This window comes from Salvelinus fontinalis, chromosome 8, assembly GCF_029448725.1.
Source record: "Salvelinus fontinalis isolate EN_2023a chromosome 8, ASM2944872v1, whole genome shotgun sequence".
In the NCBI taxonomy this organism is placed as follows: Eukaryota; Metazoa; Chordata; class Actinopteri; order Salmoniformes; family Salmonidae; genus Salvelinus; species Salvelinus fontinalis.
This window is the reverse complement of record NC_074672.1, coordinates 45,357,896-45,375,975: the sequence shown is the minus strand read 5'-3', so window position 1 is coordinate 45,375,975 and position 18,080 is coordinate 45,357,896. Positions and strand designations below refer to the sequence as shown.

Here is an 18,080-nt window from a genome sequence, read left to right as displayed (position 1 = left end):
CTACAATACAGCATTACTACAGAGGACTCCTGATATCTCCAGGAGTGATCAGTAGAATTTTTGTCTTTATCTGTTGTTGTCTAGTACTGTCTTTTTGCTAGCTAGGTCCATCTACTGTAAGTGCTTCCTGTCTTCCCAGTGGTCTACTTGGTATGTGAACTGCTTCCTGTCTTCCAAGTAGTCTACTTGGTGTGTGAACTGCTTCCTGTCTTCCCAGTAGTCTACTTGGTGTGTGAACTGCTTCCTGTCTTCCCAGTGGTCTACTTGGTGTGTGAACTGCTTCCTGTCTTCCCAGCAGCCTACTTGGTGTGTGAACTGCTTCCTGTCTTCCCAGCAGTCTACTTGGTGTGTGAACTGCTTCCTGTCTTCCCAGCAGCCTACTTGGTGTGTGAACTGCTTCCTGTCTTCCCAGTAGTCTACTTGGTGTGTGAACTGCTTCCTGTCTTCCCAGCAGCCTACTTGGTGTGTGAACTGCTTCCTGTCTTCCCAGCAGTCTACTGGTGTGTGAACTGCTTCCTGTCTTCCAAGTAGTCTACTTGGTGTGTGAACTGCTTCTAGTCTTCCCAGTAGTCTACTTGGTGTGTGAACTGCTTCCTGTCTTCCCAGTAGTCTACTGGTGTGTGAACTGCTTCCTGTCTTCCAAGTAGTCTACTTGGTGTGTGAACTGCTTCTAGTCTTCCCAGTAGTCTACTTGGTGTGTGAACTGCTTCCTGTCTTCCCAGTGGTCTACTTGGTGTGTGAACTGCTTCCTGTCTTCCCAGCAGCCTACATAGTGTGTGAACTGCTTCCTGTCTTCCCAGCAGCCTACTTGGTGTGTGAACTGCTTCCTGTCTTCCCAGTAGTCTACTTGGTGTGTGAACTGCTTCCTGTCTTCCCAGCAGCCTACTTGGTGTGTGAACTGCTTCCTGTCTTCCCAGTAGTCTACTTGGTGTGTGAACTGCTTCCTGTCTTCCCAGCAGCCTACTTGGTGTGTGAACTGCTTCCTGTCTTCCCAGTAGTCTACTTGGGGTGTGAACTGCTTCCTGTCTTCCCAGTAGTCGACTTGATGTGTGAACTGCTTCCTGTCTTCCCAGCAGCCTACTTGATGTGTGAACTGCTTCCTGTCTTCCCAGTAGTCTACTGGTGTGTGAACTGCTTCCTGTCTTCCAAGTAGTCTACTTGGTGTGTGAACTGCTTCTAGTCTTCCCAGTAGTCTACTTGGTGTGTGAACTGCTTCCTGTCTTCCCAGTGGTCTACTTGGTGTGTGAACTGCTTCCTGTCTTCCCAGCAGCCTACATAGTGTGTGAACTGCTTCCTGTCTTCCCAGCAGCCTACTTGGTGTGTGAACTGCTTCCTGTCTTCCCAGTAGTCTACTTGGTGTGTGAACTGCTTCCTGTCTTCCCAGCAGCCTACTTGGTGTGTGAACTGCTTCCTGTCTTCCCAGCAGTCTACTTGGTGTGTGAACTGCTTCCTGTCTTCCCAGCAGCCTACTTGGTGTGTGAACTGCTTCCTGTCTTCCCAGTAGTCTACTTGGTGTGTGAACTGCTTCCTGTCTTCCCAGCAGCCTACTTGGTGTGTGAACTGCTTCCTGTCTTCCTAGTAGCCTACTTGGTGTGTGAACTGCTTCCTGTCTTCCCACCAGTCTACTTGGTGTGTGAACTGCTTCCTGTCTTCCCAGTAGTCTACTTGGTGTGTGAACTGCTCCCTGTCTTCCCAGCAGCCTACTTGGTGTGTGAACTGCTTCCTGTCTTCCCAGCAGGCTACTTGGTGTGTGAACTGCTTCCTGTCTTCCCAGTAGTCTACTTGGGGTGTGAACTGCTTCCTGTCCTCCCAGTAGTCGACTTGATGTGTGAACTGCTTCCTGTCTTCCCAGCGGCCTACTTGATGTGTGAACTGCTTCCTGTCTTCCCAGTAGTCTACTGGTGTGTGAACTGCTTCCTGTCTTCCCAGCAGTCTACTTGGTGTGTGAACTGCTTCCTGTCTTCCCAGCAGCCTACTTGGTGTGTGAACTGCTTCCTGTCTTCCCAGTAGTCTACTTGGTGTGTGAACTGCTTCCTGTCTTCCCAGCAGCCTACTTAGTGTGTGAACTGCTTACTGTCTTCCCAGCAGTCTACTTGGTGTGTGAACTGCTTCCTGTCTTCCCAGCAGCCTACTTGGTGTGTGAACTGCTTCCTGTCTTCCCAGTAGTCTACTTGGTGTGTGAACTGCTTCCTGTCTTCCCAGCAGCCTACTTGGTGTGTGAACTGCTTCCTGTCTTCCCAGTAGCCTACTTGGTGTGTGAACTGCTTCCTGTCTTCCCAGCAGCCTACTTGGTGTGTGAACTGCTTCCTGTCTTCCCAGTAGTCTACTTGGTGTGTGAACTGCTTCCTGTCTTCCCAGCAGCCTACTTGGTGTGTGAACTGCTTCCTGTCTTCCCAGTAGCCTACTTGGTGTGTGAACTGCTTCCTGTCTTCCCACCAGTCTACTTGGTGTGTGAACTGCTTCCTGTCTTCCCAGTAGTCTACTTGGTGTGTGAACTGCTCCCTGTCTTCCCAGCAGCCTACTTGGTGTGTGAACTGCTTCCTGTCTTCCCAGCAGCCTACTTGGTGTGTGAACTGCTTCCTGTCTTCCCAGCAGCCTACTTGTTGTGTGAACTGCTTCCTGTCTTCCCAGTAGTCTACTTGATGTGTGAACTGCTTCCTGTCTTCCCAGTAGTCTACTTGGTGTGTGAACTGCTTCCTGTCTTCCCAGTAGTCTACTTGGTGTGTGAACTGCTTCCTGCCTTCCCAGTAGTCTACTTGGTGTGTGAACTGCTTCCTGTATTCCCAGCAGCCTACTTGGTGTATGAACTGCTTCCTGTCTTCCCAGCAGCCTACTTGGTGTGTGAACTGCTTCCTGTCTTCCCAGTAGTCTACTTGGTGTTTGAACTGCTTCCTGTCTTCCCAGCAGCCTACTTGGTGTGTGAACTGCTTCCTGTCTTCCCAGTGGTCTACTTGGTGTGTGAACTGCTTCCTGTCTTCCCAGTAGTCTACTTGGTGTGTGAACTGCTTCCTGTCTTCCCAGGAGTCTACTTGGTGTGTGAACTGCTTCCTGTCTTCCCAGTAGTCTACTTGGTGTGTGAACTGCTTCCTGTCTTCCCAGTGGTCTACTTGGTGTGTGAACTGCTTCCTGTCTTCCCAGCAGCCTACTTGGTGTGTGAACTGCCTCCTGTCTTCCCAGTGGTCTACTTGGTGTGTGAACTGCTTCCTGTCTTCCCAGTAGTCTACTTGGTGTGTGAACTGCTTCCTGTCTTTCCAGGAGTCTACTTGGTGTGTGAACTGCTTCCTGTCTTCCCAGTAGTCTACTTGGTGTGTGAACTGCTTCCTGTCTTCCCAGTGGTCTACTTGGTGTGTGAACTGCTTCCTGTCTTCCCAGTGGTCTACTTGGTGTGTGAACTGCTTCCTGTCTTCCCAGTAGTCGACTTGATGTGTAAACTGCTTCCTGTCTTCCCAGCAGCCTACTTGGTGTGTGAACTGCTTCCTGTCTTCCCAGTAGTCTACTTGGTGTGTGAACTGCTTCCTGTCTTCCCAGTAGTCTACTTGGTGTGTGAACTGCTTCCTGTCTTCCCAGCAGCCTACTTGGTGTGTGAACTGCTGACTGCTCATAACTTGCAGATGATTGTTGACACATCAACCAGGATTAAGGGGCAGGGTAATTTGTGACGGTTGTGGTTTTGGTAATCAGTGTCAGTGGCGGTCTCATTGCCAAAACTAAGACCTTTGCCGAAACAAAGACGGTTTCTGCAGAGTTCTTCGAGAAGGGAACGAGAGTAATGCTCCACACCACTCTCTCAGTATCTTACCTAGTTATTTTCAGATTCTCTATTTTTGAAGCTTTGGCATCTATGTGTGTGTTTTCTATCTCAGCTCGTTCCTCACCCTGTAGACTGTGAAGATCTTCCTCAACCTGTAGGCTGTGAAAATCTTCCTCATCATGTAGGCTGTGAAGATCTTCCTCACCATGTAGGCTGTGAAGATCTTCTCACCATGTAGGCTGTGAAGATCTTCCTCACCCTGTAGGCTGTGAAGATCTTCTCACCATGTAGGCTGTGAAGGTCTTCCTCACCCTGTAGGCTGTGAAAATCTTCCTCACCCTGTAGGCTGTGAAGATCTTCTCACCATGTAGGCTGTGAAGATCTTCCTCACCCTGTAAGCTGTGAAGGTCTTCCTCACCCTGTAGGCTGTGAAGATCTTCCTCACCCTGTAGGCTTTGAAGATCTTCCTCACCCTGTAGGCTGTGAAAATCTTCTCACCATGTAGGCTGTGAAGGTCTTCCTCACCCTGTAGGCTGTGAAGATCTTCCTCACCCTGTAGGCTGTGAAGATCTTCTCACCCTGTAGGCTGTGAAGATCTTCCTCACCCTGTAGGCTGTGAAGGTCTTCCTCACCCTGTAGGCTGTGAAGATCCTCCTAACCCTGTAGGCTGTGAGGATCTTCCTCACCATGTAGGCTGTGAAGATCTTCTCTCCATGTAGGCTGTGAAATCTTCTAACCATGTAGGCTGTGAAGATCTTCCTCACCCTGTAGGCTGTGAAGGTCTTCCTCACCCTGTAGGCTGTGAAGATCTTCTCACCCTGTAGGCTGTGAAGATCTTCCTCACCCTGTAGGCTGTGAAGGTCTTCCTCACCATGTAGGCTGTGAAGGTCTTCCTCACCCTGTAGGCTGTGAAGATCTTCTCACCATGTAGGCTGTGAAAATCTTCCTCCCCATGCAGGCTGTGAAGATCTTCCTCACCCTGTAGGCTGTGAAGGTTTTCCTCACCCTGTAGGCTGTGAAGGTCTTCCTCACCCTGTAGGCTGTGAAGATTTTCCTCACCCTGTAGGCTGCGAAGGTCTTCCTCACCCTGTAGGCTGCGAAGGTCTTCCTCACCCTGTAGGCTGCGAAGGTCTTCCTCCCCCTGTAGGCTGTGAAGATCTTCTCACCATGTAGGCTGTGAAGATCTTCCTCACCATGCAGGCTGTGAAGATCTTCCTCACCCTGTAGGCTGTGAGGATCTTCCTCACCATGTAGGCTGTGAAGGTCTTCCTCACCCTGTAGGCTGTGAAGATCTTCCTAATCCTGTAGGCTGTGAGGATCTTCCTCACCATGTAGGCTGTGAAAATCTTCCTCACCCTGTAGGCTGTGAAGATCTTCTCACCATGTAGGCTGTGGAAATCTTCTCACCATGTAGGCTGTGAATATCTTCCTCACCCTGTAGGCTGTGAAGATCTTCCTCACCCTGTAGGCTGTGAAAATCTTCCTCACCCTGTAGGCTGTGAAGATTTTCCCACCATGTAGGCTGTGAAGGTCTTCCTCACCCTGTAGGCTGTGAAGATCTTCCTCACCATGTAGGCTGGGAAGATCTTCCTCACCCTGTAGGCTGTGAAGATCTTCCTCACCCTGTAGGCTGTGAAGGTCTTCTCACCATGTAGGCTGTGAAGATCTTCCTCACCCTGTAGGCTGTGAAGGTCTTCCTCACCATGTAGGCTGTGAAGATCTTCTCTCCATGTAGGCTGTGAAGGTATTCCCACCATGTAGACTGTGAAGGTCTTCCTCACCATGTAGGCTGTGAAGATCTTCCTCACCCTGTAGGCTGTGAAGATCTTCCTCACCTAGTAGGCTGTGAAAATCCTCCTCACCCTGTAGGCTGTGAAGATCTTCCTCACCCTGTAGGCTATGAAGATCTTCCTCACCCTGTAGGCTGTGAAGATCTTCCTCACCATGTAGGCTGTGAAAATCTTCCTCACCCTGTAGGCTGTGAAGATCTTCCTCACCCTGTAGGCTGTGAAGATCTTCCTCACCCTGTAGACTGTGAAGGTCTTCCTCACCCTGTAGGCTGTGAAGTTCTTCCTCACCCTGTAGGCTGCAACCCTTCTAATTTTAAGTACACTGCGCTCACAACCCATGTTGAATTCCTGGTCTCTGGCAGCGTTTGGAATTGCTGATCTGCGTTCAAGAACGCCAAGTTCGTCTCAGCCTATGCTGCCCTTCAGTCCCGAGACTTTTTTGGCCTTGAAGGAGACATGGACCAAGCCAGAGAACGTTGCTCTCTCTTTAGATGCTCTCTCTTCATCTGACCCCCAGAGGGTTTAACTTCTTGAGAATACAGGGGGTGCTGTTTCGCATTAGCATAATTGCCTCTACAGATTAAACTGCCTCTTATTCAATTATTGCTGTTACTATATGCATATAACCATATACCATTGGATAGAAAACAAGCTATGGTTTCTAAAACCGTTCCAATTTTGTCTCTGAGTGAAACACAGGTCATTTCACAGCACTTTCCCTGAGCCAGAAGAAGATTGCAAGATGTGTATGCTCGCTTCAACGCTCTGCCTATATATGGTCATGCCACCTATGACCCGAAACACACTTCATTCTTCTTCCTCTGGGTGTCAGGAAGTTGTCAGAGGAGAAATTTTTTGTTTATCTTGTACTGACGTGAAATAAGACCTATTTCTTTAGCGTGACCGACAACTTCCGGTTTCTGAAATGCGCGTTGTAGAGGTGCCATTGTCTTTTGTTTTGCTGACGTTACGGATGAAAACTATCTCCGTCTCGAAGTTTGTTTGATACATGTGACCATATCACCGTAATGTATGTTTTTTCAATATAGTTTAATCAGATTATTAGAATTTTTTCGGGAGTTTTGCCGTGTTCCGTTCTTTGAGTTTTTTAACTTTGGACAGGGACCGTGCCAGTCGACCAGTACCCAGGCTAAATGAAGAGGGGAAGTTGCCATTGTGAATGGATTGAACGACTCATCAGGACTAAGGACACCTTGATCAACATTCTGATGAAAGATCAGCAATAGTAAGACCCAATTTACGATGTTATTTCATATATCTGTCGTGCATGTGAACTGGTCGGGCGCGTCCAGCTGGTTCTGGCTGGCCTGGTTATGCTAATTTAGCGCTACATTTTGTTTTCGCTATAAAACATTTAAAAAATCTGAAATATTGTTTGGATTCACCAGATGTTGGGCTTTCAATGTCTGTACGCTGTGTATTTTTTCTGAAATGTTTTAAGACAAGTAATTAGTTATATAACGTTGGTCTCTGTAATTGTTCTAGCTGCATCAGCACTATATCAGATTGCAGCTGCAATGTAGAACTGTGATTTATACCTGAAAAATGCACATTTAAAAAAACAAAACTATGCTATACCATAAATATGTTATCAGACTGTCATCTTATGAATTTGTTTGTTGGTTAGTGGCTATCAATATCTTAGTTTAGCCGAATTGGTGATAGCACCTGATGGAGTAAGAAACTGTTGGAGTAAGAAAATGGTGTCTTTTGCTAACGTGTTTAGCTAATAGATTTACATATTGTGTCTTCCCTGTAAAACATTTAAAAAATCTGAAATGGTGGTTTTATTCACAAGATCTGTGTCTTTCATTGGGTGTCTTGGACTTGTGATTTAATGATATTTAGATGCTACTATTTAATTGTGACGCTATGCTAGCGATGCTAATCAGTGTGGGTGGGGTGGGGGGTGCTCCCGGATCCGGGTTAGGTACTCTGTAGAGGTTTTAAACAGGCCTGCTCATCAGAGGGTGGTGGAACAGGCCTGCTCATTTCTCCTAAGTGGGACATTTTCTCTGTTCTCCCTCACTCACCTGTTCATCATTTGAATTACATTCTGTCACTATCATCTATCACCCACCAGGTGCCCTTGGAGAGTTAATCAATGAGCTTTACGCCTTGATAAGCTCATTTCCTGACGATGACTCCCCCCACCACGTACTCTCACTACTGGTGTCCCACAGGGCTCAGTTCTAGACCCTTTCCTCTTCTCTCTCTACACCAAGTCACTCAGCTCTGTCATATCCTCACATAGTCTCTCCTATCACTGCTATGAGGATGGACCTCTCCTCTTCTTTCTATACACCAAGTCACTCAGCTCTGTCATATCCTCACATAGTCTCTCCTATCACTGCTAATGAGGATGGACCTCTCCTCTTCTCTCTATACACCAAGTCACTCAGCTCTGTCATATCCTCACATGGTCTCTCCTATCATTGCTATGAGGATGGACCTCTCCTCTTCTCTCTATACACCAAGTCACTCAGCTCTGTCATATCCTCACATGGTCTCTCCTATCATTGCTATGCATATGACACTCAACTACTTTTCTCCTTCCCCCCTTCTGACACCCAGGTGGCGACACTCATCTCTGCGTGCCTGGCAGATATCTCAGCTTGGATGTTGGCCCCCCACCGCAAGCTCAAACTCAACAAGACGGAACTGCTCTTGCTCCCGGGGAAGGCCTGCCCTCTCAAAGACTTCTCCATCACGGTGGACAATGACTCGCTTCTGTAGGTTCATGCTCTACAACATCCGTAGATGTCACGCTGCTCCCGCTTTCCCCCCCTGGCGCCAGGCTCCCCAGCATTGCGCACTCCTGCCATCATCCTTAGGCACACCTGACTCCCCCTCCCTGTCACGCGCATCAGCGATTATTGGACTCACCTGGACGTAATCACCTCTGTCATTACCTTCCCTATATATGTCTGGTTCCCTGAGATGGCAGAAATGGCGGAGATGGCGGAGATGGCGCTGAAGAACATGGCTGACATTTTACATTCTCCCAACCAATTGTGCAATTTTGTAATTTTTTTGTGTAACTTATTTTTTTAACTTATTGCTTCTACTGTCTCTTATGACCAAAAATAACTTCAGATTTCAGAAAAGTGATTATTCACCGCGGACTGGAAGAAACGTTTTCCTTTAACGAGTCCGACGAGAAGGATATCCTGTTTTCACTGTGTAACGGATGTGAAATGGCTAACATTACAACAGGCCCAGATTTTTTTTATTTTTACATTTAACCTTTATTTAACAAGGCAAGTCACTTAAGAACAAATTCTTATTTAAAATGACGGCCTACCGGTGAACTGCCTTGTTCAGGGGCAGAACGACAGATTTTTGATCCAGCAACCTTTGGGTTACTGGCCCAACGCTCCAACCCCTAGGATACCTTCCGCTCCATAAGGTCCACGCCTTTTGCGTGAAGAAAATATGCCAGAAAAGGGGACGCAGATCGGGGATCCTTCTGAGAATCCATAGGCGAGCGGGTAACCTCCCAATGCCTTACATTCTCCTTGCTAACGTGCAATCGTTGGAAAATAACATTGATGACCTACTATTAAGATGATCCTACCAACGGGACATTAAAAACTGTAACATCTTATGTTTCACCGAGAAGTGAAGCTGACCGAAGAAACGGACAATATATTGCAGGTGGGATTTTCCATGCACTGGCAGAACAGAGACGCTACCTCTGGTAAGACAAGGGTTGGAGATGTATGTCTTTTTGTCAATAACAGCTGGTGCGCAATGTTTAATATTAAAGAAGTCTCGAGGTATTGCTCGCCTGAGGCAGAGTACCTTATGATAAGCTGTCGACCACACTATCTACCAAGAGAGTTCTTATCTGTATTATTTGTAGCAGTCTATTTACCACCACATAGCGAAGCTGGCACTAAGACCGCTCTCAACCAACTATGTAAAGGCCATAAGCAAAGAATAAAATGCTCACCCAGAAGAGGCGCTCCTAGTGGCCTGGGACTTTAATGCAAACTTAAATCAGTTTTACCACATTTTTACCAGCATGTCACATATACAACCAGGGGGAAAAAATTCTAGCACCAACTGGAATATGTTCCGGGATTCATCCAATGGCATTGAGGAATACATCACCTCAGTCATCGGCATCATCAATAAGTGCATCGATGACGTCGTCCACACAGTGACTGTACGTACATATCCCAACCAGAAGTCATGGATTACAGGCAACATCCGCATCGAGCAAAAGGCTAGAGCTGCCGCTTTCAAGGAGCGGGAGACTAATCCGGACGCTTATAAGAAATCCCGCTATGCCCTCAGACGAACCATCAAACAAGCAAAGTCTCAATGCAGGAATAAGACTGAATCCTACTACACCGGCTCTGACACTCGTCGGATGTGGCAGGGCTTGAAAATTATTACGGACTACAAAGGGAAACCCAGACGCGAGCTGCCCAGTGACGCGAGCCTACCAGACGAGATAAAAACATTTTATGCTCGCTTTCGAGGTAAGCAACACTGAAGCATGCACGAGAGCACCAGCTGTTCTGGTTGACTGTGTGATAACGGTCTCGGTAGCTGATGTGAACAAAACCTTTAAACAGGTCAACATTCACAAAGCCGCGGGGCCAGATGGATTACCAGGACGTGTACTCAAAGCATGCATGGACCAACTGTCTGGTGTCTTCATTGACATTTTCAACCTCTCCCTGACCGTGTCTGTAATACCTACATGTTTCAAGCAGACCACCATAGTCCCTGTGCCCAAGGAAGCGAAGGTAACCTGCCTAAATGATTACCACCCCGTGGTACTCACGTCAGTAGCCATGAACTGCTTTGAAAGGCTGGTCATGGCTCACATCAACAGCATCCTCCCGGACACTCTAGACCCACTCCAATTAGCATACTGCCCCACTGCCCTTTATACTGTTTTTGGTTCCATCGCAATTCTCTACTCTTATGATTTGAACACTCTTTCTCTTGTGGAAACTCCCTCCAATTTGCTTACACAAATCCAACGCTTTTCATTTCAGATGGGGATTGTGAAAGTTCACACATCAGGAGAAAGGGTCGAGAATTGTGACGTAACAATTGTTTACTAGGTTAAGATAGAGGGCATGTACAGTATGCTGATTATACATTCACCTTGATGATGTGTCCAAAGTATTTCCCTTCTACATGGTTGTCTGTCTTGATGAAGATCTCTCTCAGGATGGACTCGCCGATGGGGTTGTATTTGGCGTTGAACTTGTCAAAGCGATGGAAAGTGTTACGGTCCTGTGAGGAGAAAAGGGGGACAGTTCTCAGTCAATGTCTCACTTTTTGATGTCGCTGCCAAGCTGTCACGTCAGATTGTCATTTTGTCTTTAAAGTACAATTGTCAATCAAAAATCTAAAAATAATTGAACGACTGTTAATCCATCCTTTTCCTGAGATCTCTTCATTAACCTTCCAGTCTCCTCTATTGTTTCGTCTCTTAATATAGGAACCTAAACCAATATAGTATAAACAGAGAGGATGAAGGAGAGGTAGCTACATAAGACTCTCGACATGCACTCTCTCCCTCTAATTCTCCCTCTCCCTCTCCTTCCCTCTCCCTCTCCCTCCCCCATTCCTTCTCCTTCTCCCTCTCCATCTCCCTCTCCTTCTCCCTCTCCTTCACCCTCTCCCTCTCCTATTCCTTCTTCTTCTCTCTCCCTCTCCCTCTCCCTCTCCCATTCCTTCACCCTCTCCCTCTCCCTTTCCCTCTCCCTCTCCCTCTCCCTTTCCCTTTCCCTTTCCCTCTCCCTCTCCCTCTCCCTTTCCCTTTCCCTCTCCCTCTCCCTCTCCCTCTCCCTCCCCCATTCCTTCTCCTTCTCCCTCTCCCTCTCCTTCTCCCTCTCCTTCTCCCATTCCCTCTCCTTCACCCTCTCCCTCTCCTATTCCTTCTTCTTCTCTCTCCCTCTCCCTCTCCCTCTCCCATTCCTTCACCCTCTCCGTCTCCCTCTCCCTTTCCCTTTCCCACTCCCTCTCCCTCTCCCATTCCTTCACCCTCTCCCTCTCCCTTTCCCTCTCCCTCTCCCTCTCCCTCTCCCTCTCCCTCTCCCTCTCCAGCACTACTCACAGCGTGCATGTCCAGTGTATCCACACTGAGGTCGAAGGCTGTGAGGTTCATGGTTTGGAACACCTCCATGAGGGTCTGTCCCTTGCCTCTTTCCACATGCACTATCTCCCCTGGATACTTCTTCATGGCCCTCTTGATGAACCTCAGCAGGTGTTTCTGGTTCATACAGGATGAGGCGTGGATGTGGGTGTCCACCTGGGTGCGCAACAAGGAACCAGATACAGACACAGATTAAGCTGTTATTTGGCACTTCGTCATTCAAAATGAAGATGTGAATATTCTATGTATTTTTTTTTTTTTACCTTTATTTAACTGGGCAAGTCAGTTAAGAACAAATGGCTCACATCTAGCATCAGACCGAACCTCTGTCACGAGGCTCAAGAAATACGCAACACTCGGAGGGCATCGGCCTGAGCAAGGCTCTGTGTATCTTTCAAAATCTTGGTCACATAATGAGCAGTTATTTAGGGTGCAAGATTATATGTAGATCACTGATTCTGCGTAGCGGACAGTGGAGGACAGTATAGCTCACGCATGGTCCTCTTCAACACGCTAATTGAGGACTCACCTTGCGTATGTTATAGAAATCTCTGTGAGGAACTTTCTTCTGGGCTGCCAGCTCCTTCATCTCATTCAGCAGGATGTGCATCTGGAACTTAGAACTCAGGTACTGTAAGCGACGGTAACAGAACGACTTCCTGTGAAGGCAGGAAGTGAACAACAGACACAACGTCAGTTGGTTCCGACTGATAACAGAAAGCACACCGTCAGGAGTAACTGACAGACGACTCTCGGGTTCTGTCATCATGATGTTCTGTATCTGGAGAAGATTTTCTTCTTGACAGAATGGCCATTACAGAAACCTTAGGTTTGGTCCGATCTGTAGCTCCGTAGCACGATTTAAATTGAAAGTTGGAATTGAGCCTACATATGCTGTGTTTACCGTAAATGCAGTCTCCGCTAATGCGGGAACATTGCCTTTAAATATCTGTCACGCTGCAGCGCAAGTCTTCAGCGCTACGGATTGAATCAACACTACCACATGTGTACCATCAGAGGTACGTTAACTCACACAGGTCCGTTGATGATGAGGGCCGTCATGACGTTCATATCAGCGATGTACTCCGATAGGTCTGGGTAGGGCAGCTCCAACTCTGTAGACCTGACATGGCAGCACACAGGCCTTTAACACCGTCTCGATAGCACACAGCCAACAAACTAAAAGGCACTGTCACAAATAGTATTTTCATAATGATGAACTTATAAACAACCTAAGATGTACGGTTGCTAGGCATTGGCATGTTTATAACCACGGTAACAATTTATCTAAAGCCAATAGGTATATTGCTTGACAACTTGTTATGAGCACGTATGAGCCTTTACGATGTGCTATAATAAGGCTAACACTATGATATGTTGAGAGTTAATTGATGTGTCTCACGTGTCCATGCTGTCCTTATTAGTGTAGATATGGACGACACCGTTTACCATCTTGCAGCCGTAGCCTATATCAGGAGGCATACAGGCAGGGTCCTGGTTCTCGTAGGGGTGAGTGGCTGAGACGGGAGGGTGGACCGTCTGGTCTAAGTCTAGAATAGAATATAGTACAATAGAATAGAATCAAATAGAATAGAATTAAATAGATTAGAATAGAATCAAATAGAATATAATCAAATAGAATAGAATCAAATAGAATAGAATTAAATAGAATAGAATAGAATTAAATAGAATAGAACTAAATAGAATAGAATAGAATTAAATAGAATAGAATCAAATAGAATAGAATCAAATAGAATAGAATCAAATAGAATAGAATAAAATAGAATCAAATAGAACGTTACTAAAGTCTGTGTCCGTCAGACACCGCCATTCTATTTACCCAAACATTTGGGATGGAATGGGAATGCACAGAGCCAAACTAAACATTTATTTACACGCTGAATTTCAGTGATGAAAATTCTCCTACACTGAGTGATAGTCTGATCTAGCAGGAGGTAGAGGGGGAATAGCACATGTGAAACCATGTCTTCATTTTTTACCTTTATTTCACTAGGCAAGTCAGTTAAAACCTCTTAAGGATCTCTACATATCGGTGTCCCACCCTCTTGACGGTTGAGCAAATGTGCGCTAATGTGATTAGCATGACGTTGTAAGTAACAATAAAATGTGTTACTGCTTCTTCACCTGCATTGCTTCTTCACCTGCATTGCTTCTTCACCTGCATTGCTTCTTCACCTGCATTGCTTCTTCACCTGCATTGCTTCTTCACCTGCATTGCTTCTTCACCTGCATTGCTTCTTCACCTGCATTGCTTCTTCACCTGCATTGCTTCTTCACCTGCATTGCTTCTTCACCTGCATTGCTTCTTCACCTGCATTGCTTCTTCACCTGCATTGCTTCTTCACCTGCATTGCTTCTTCACCTGCATTGCTTCTTCACCTGCATTGCTTCTTCACCTGCATTGCTTCTTCACCTGCATTGCTTCTACACCTGCATTGCTTCTTCACCTGCATTGCTTCTTCACCTGCATTGCTTCTTCACCTGCATTGCTTCTACACCTGCATTGCTTCTACACCTGCATTGCTTCTTCACCTGCATTGCTTCTTCACCTGCATTGCTTCTTCACCTGCATTGCTTCTTCACCTGCATTGCTTCTTCACCTGCATTGCTTCTTCACCTGCATTGCTTCTACACCTGCATTGCTTCTTCACCTGCATTGCTTCTTCACCTGCATTGCTTCTTCACCTGCATTGCTTCTTCACCTGCATTGCTTCTTCACCTGCATTGCTTCTTCACCTGCATTGCTTCTTCACCTGCATTGCTTCTTCACCTGCATTGCTTCTTCACCTGCATTGCTTCTTCACCTGCATTGCTTCTACACCTGCACTGCTTGCTGTTTGGGGTTTTAGGCTGGGTTTCTGTACAGCACTTCGAGATATTAGCTGATGTACGAAGGGCTATATAAAATAAACTTGATTTGATTTGATTTCCCAGGACATGGACATATCTGATATGGGCACAAAGCTTAAATTCTTGTTAATCTAACTGCACTGTCCAATTTACCATAGCTATTACAGTGAAGGAATACCATGCTATTGTTTGAGGAGAGTGCACAATTATGAACTTGAAAATGCATGAATAAACCAATTAGGCACATTTGGGCAGTCTTGATACAACATTTTGAATAGATATGCAATGGTTCATTGGATCAGTCTAAAACTTTGCTCATACACTGCTGCCATCTAGTGGCCAAAGTCTGAATTGCGCCTGGGCTGGAATAATACATTATGGCCTTGTCTTGCATTTCAAGGATGTTTTTTTCTTTGTATTATCTTTTACCAGATCTAATGTGTTATATTCTCCTACAGTAATTTCACATTTCCACAAACTTCAAAGTGTTTCCTTTCAAATGGTATCAAGAATATGCATATCCTTGCTTCAGGTCCTGAGCTACATTCATTTAGATTTGGGTATGTCATATTAGGCGAAAATTGGGGAAAAAAGGGCAGATCCTTAAGAGGTTTTTAAGAACAGATTCTTATTTACAATGAAGGCCTACCCCGGCCCAACCCGGACGACGCTAGGCCAATTATGCCCCCCCCCTATGGGACTCCCAATCAGGGCCGGATGTGATGCATTCTGGATGTAGGTAGGTAGATAGGTAGGTAGGTAGGTAGGTGGGTAGGTAGGTAGGTAGGTAGGTAGTTAGTAGGTAGGTAGGTAGGTAGGTGGGTAGGTAGGTAGGTAGGTAGGTAGGTAGGTAGGTAGGTAGGTAAGTAGGTAGGTAGGTAGGTAGGTAGGTAGGTGGGTGGGTAGGTAGGTAGGTAGGTAGGTAGGTAGGTGGGTGGGTAGGTAGGTAGGTAGGTAGGTAGGTAGGTAGTGTATGTATGTAGGTATTTATGTACGTGTGTGTACTCTACCTGCAGTAACAGAAGTCTCAGGTATCTCCTCGTAGATGCCCATATCTAGTGGTCTGTCACTGAGCTCCTCCAGGTAGCTGGCTGTGGTCCGACAGAAGCTCTGCATGGACAGGCCGATGTACTTCTCCCTGATGAACAAGGCCTTCACTACACACTTAGCAGCATCCAGCAGGTCTGTGAAGGGAACCTGGGAGGGAGGGGGCGTGGAGAGAGAGAGGGCACAAGTTAGTACTGCCAGTCTTACTTCTAGCCTCCTACTACCGGAGGAATCCGCTTCGAAGAAACACGTAACGTGTCGGACGGTTGGCTGCTTGTGGTAAAATCCAAGTGGAGAGAAACACACGTTTTTACATAGGACCTGTATCCAACGCCATTAATCAAAGCCAGGGAACCTTACTGAATAGAACTCAAGGTGTTGAACCGTGTTGAAAGCGGTAATTTTTTTTTTCTTTTTTTGGGGGGGGGGGGGGATATTTTTGTGACCTACCCCACATTTCTCCTCTCCAGAGATGGCGACCCGCTGGTACTCCTTCTCTCCTTCTCGCTCCATCTCCTTGGGGTACAGGTCCATGAATGCCTGGCTCTGCTCCTTCAGGTATCTAACACACCATAATAATGTTTATTCTATAACGTTTGTTCTATTCTACTGAGCCATTTACTTTATGTTTCCTGTTCTTATCTTTTATTGTTTCTTATTGTTGTTGCATTTGTCCCGAAGGAACCTGCAAGTAAGCATTTCATTGGACGGTGTATCCCACGTGTATCCCATGTGTATCCCGTGTGTATCCCATGTGTATCCCATGTGTATCCCGTGTGTATCCCGTGTGTATCCCATGTGTATCCCATGTGTATCCCGTGTATATCCCGTGTATATCCCGTGTGTATCCCATGTGTATCCCGTGTGTATCCCATGTGTATCCCATGTGTATCCCGTGTATATCCCGTGTGTATCCCGTGTGTATCCCATGTGTATCCCATGTGTATCCCGTGTGTATCCCGTGTGTATCCCGTGTGTATCCCGTGTGTATCCCGTGTGTATCCCGTGTGTATCCCATGTGTATCCCATGTGTATCCCGTGTGTATCCCGTGTGTATCCCATGTGTATCCCATGTGTATCCCGTGTGTATCCCATGTGTATCCCATGTGTATCCCGTGTGTATCCCGTGTGTATCCCGTGTGTATTCCGTGTATATCCCGTGTGTATCCCATGTGTATCCCGTGTGTATTCCGTGTGTATTCCGTGTGTATTCCGTGTGTATCCCGTGTATATCCCGTGTGTATCCCGTGTGTATCCCATGTGTATCCCGTGTGTATCCCATGTGTATCCCGTGTGTATCCCATGTGTATCCCGTGTGTATCCCGTGTGTATCCCATGTGTATTCCGTGTGTATCCCGTGTGTATCCCATGTGTATCCCGTGTGTATCCCGTGTATATCCCGTGTGTATCCCGTGTGTATCCCATGTGTATCCCGTGTGTATCCCGTGTGTATCCCGTGTGTATCCCGTGTGTATCCCGTGTGTATCCCATGTGTATCCCATGTGTATCCCGTGTGTATCCCGTGTGTATCCCATGTGTATCCCGTGTGTATCCCGTGTGTATTCCGTGTGTATCCCGTGTGTATCCCGTGTGTATCCCGTGTGTATCCCGTGTGTATCCCGTGTGTATTCCGTGTATATCCCGTGTGTATCCCATGTGTATCCCATGTGTATTCCGTGTGTATTCCGTGTGTATTCCGTGTGTATTCCGTGTGTATCCCGTGTATATCCCGTGTGTATCCCGTGTGTATCCCATGTGTATCCCGTGTGTATCCCATGTGTATTCCGTGTGTATCCCATGTGTATTCCGTGTGTATTCCGTGTGTATTCCGTGTGTATTCCGTGTGTATCCCGTGTGTATCCCGCGTGTATCCCGTACTTACGACTAATAAAACTTGAAACTTAATGATGACTATTATTATATTATAAAGAGGGAATTGAGACTGTGTATAGACCGTGGTAGCCTGCTGAGCTCAAGGGAGATGTGACCAACCAGGATTCAAACCCAAGGTCTTCTGCATGCCACGAGACTGTGCTAGCCCACTTAGCTAAAACCTAAGCTAATATTAGCTTAGGGATGTAAGTCTCCTTACTGTACTCACTCTAGGTCAGTAGCTAACGGAGCTAATGGGAGTCTCCTTACTGTACTCACTCTAGGTCAGCAGCTAGCGTAGCTAATGTGAGTCTCCTTACTCTACTCACTCTAGGTCAGTAGCTAACGGAGCTAATGTGAGTCTCCTTACTGTACTCACTCTAGGTCAGTAGCTAACGGAGCTAATGGGAGTCTCCTTACTGTACTCACTCTAGGTCAGTAGCTAGCGTAGCTAATGGGAGTCTCTTTACTGTACTCACTCGAAGTCAGTAGCTAGCGTAGCTAATGGGAGTCTCCTTACTGTACTCACTCTAGGTCAGTAGCTAGCGTAGCTAATGGGAGTCTCCTTACTGTACTCACTCGAAGTCAGTAGCTAGCGTAGCTA

General features: G+C 46.7%; 1 protein-coding gene across 2 annotated transcripts in view; it reads right to left on the bottom strand.

Annotated features, from left to right (window-relative positions):
• The window catches only part of LOC129861325 (AMP deaminase 2-like), a 69,943-nt gene that overhangs the window by 15,027 nt on the left and 36,836 nt on the right, over positions 1 to 18,080 (bottom strand). Inside the window, exons 1-8 of one of the 2 annotated variants that reach the window (XM_055932657.1) lie at positions 17,706 to 17,713; positions 16,055 to 16,166; positions 15,568 to 15,754; positions 13,089 to 13,236; positions 12,720 to 12,809; positions 12,216 to 12,345; positions 11,648 to 11,842; positions 10,690 to 10,821 (exon numbers count right to left, since the gene is read on the bottom strand). In XM_055932657.1, the coding sequence (XP_055788632.1) occupies positions 10,690 to 10,821; positions 11,648 to 11,842; positions 12,216 to 12,345; positions 12,720 to 12,809; positions 13,089 to 13,236; positions 15,568 to 15,754; positions 16,055 to 16,138 (966 nt within the window). In that variant the 5' untranslated portion in view covers positions 16,139 to 16,166; positions 17,706 to 17,713. Of the gene's footprint in view, positions 1 to 10,689; positions 10,822 to 11,647; positions 11,843 to 12,215; positions 12,346 to 12,719; positions 12,810 to 13,088; positions 13,237 to 15,567; positions 15,755 to 16,054; positions 16,167 to 17,705; positions 17,714 to 18,080 lie in introns of those variants that run through there. The other variant, XM_055932656.1, reaches the window with a different exon arrangement.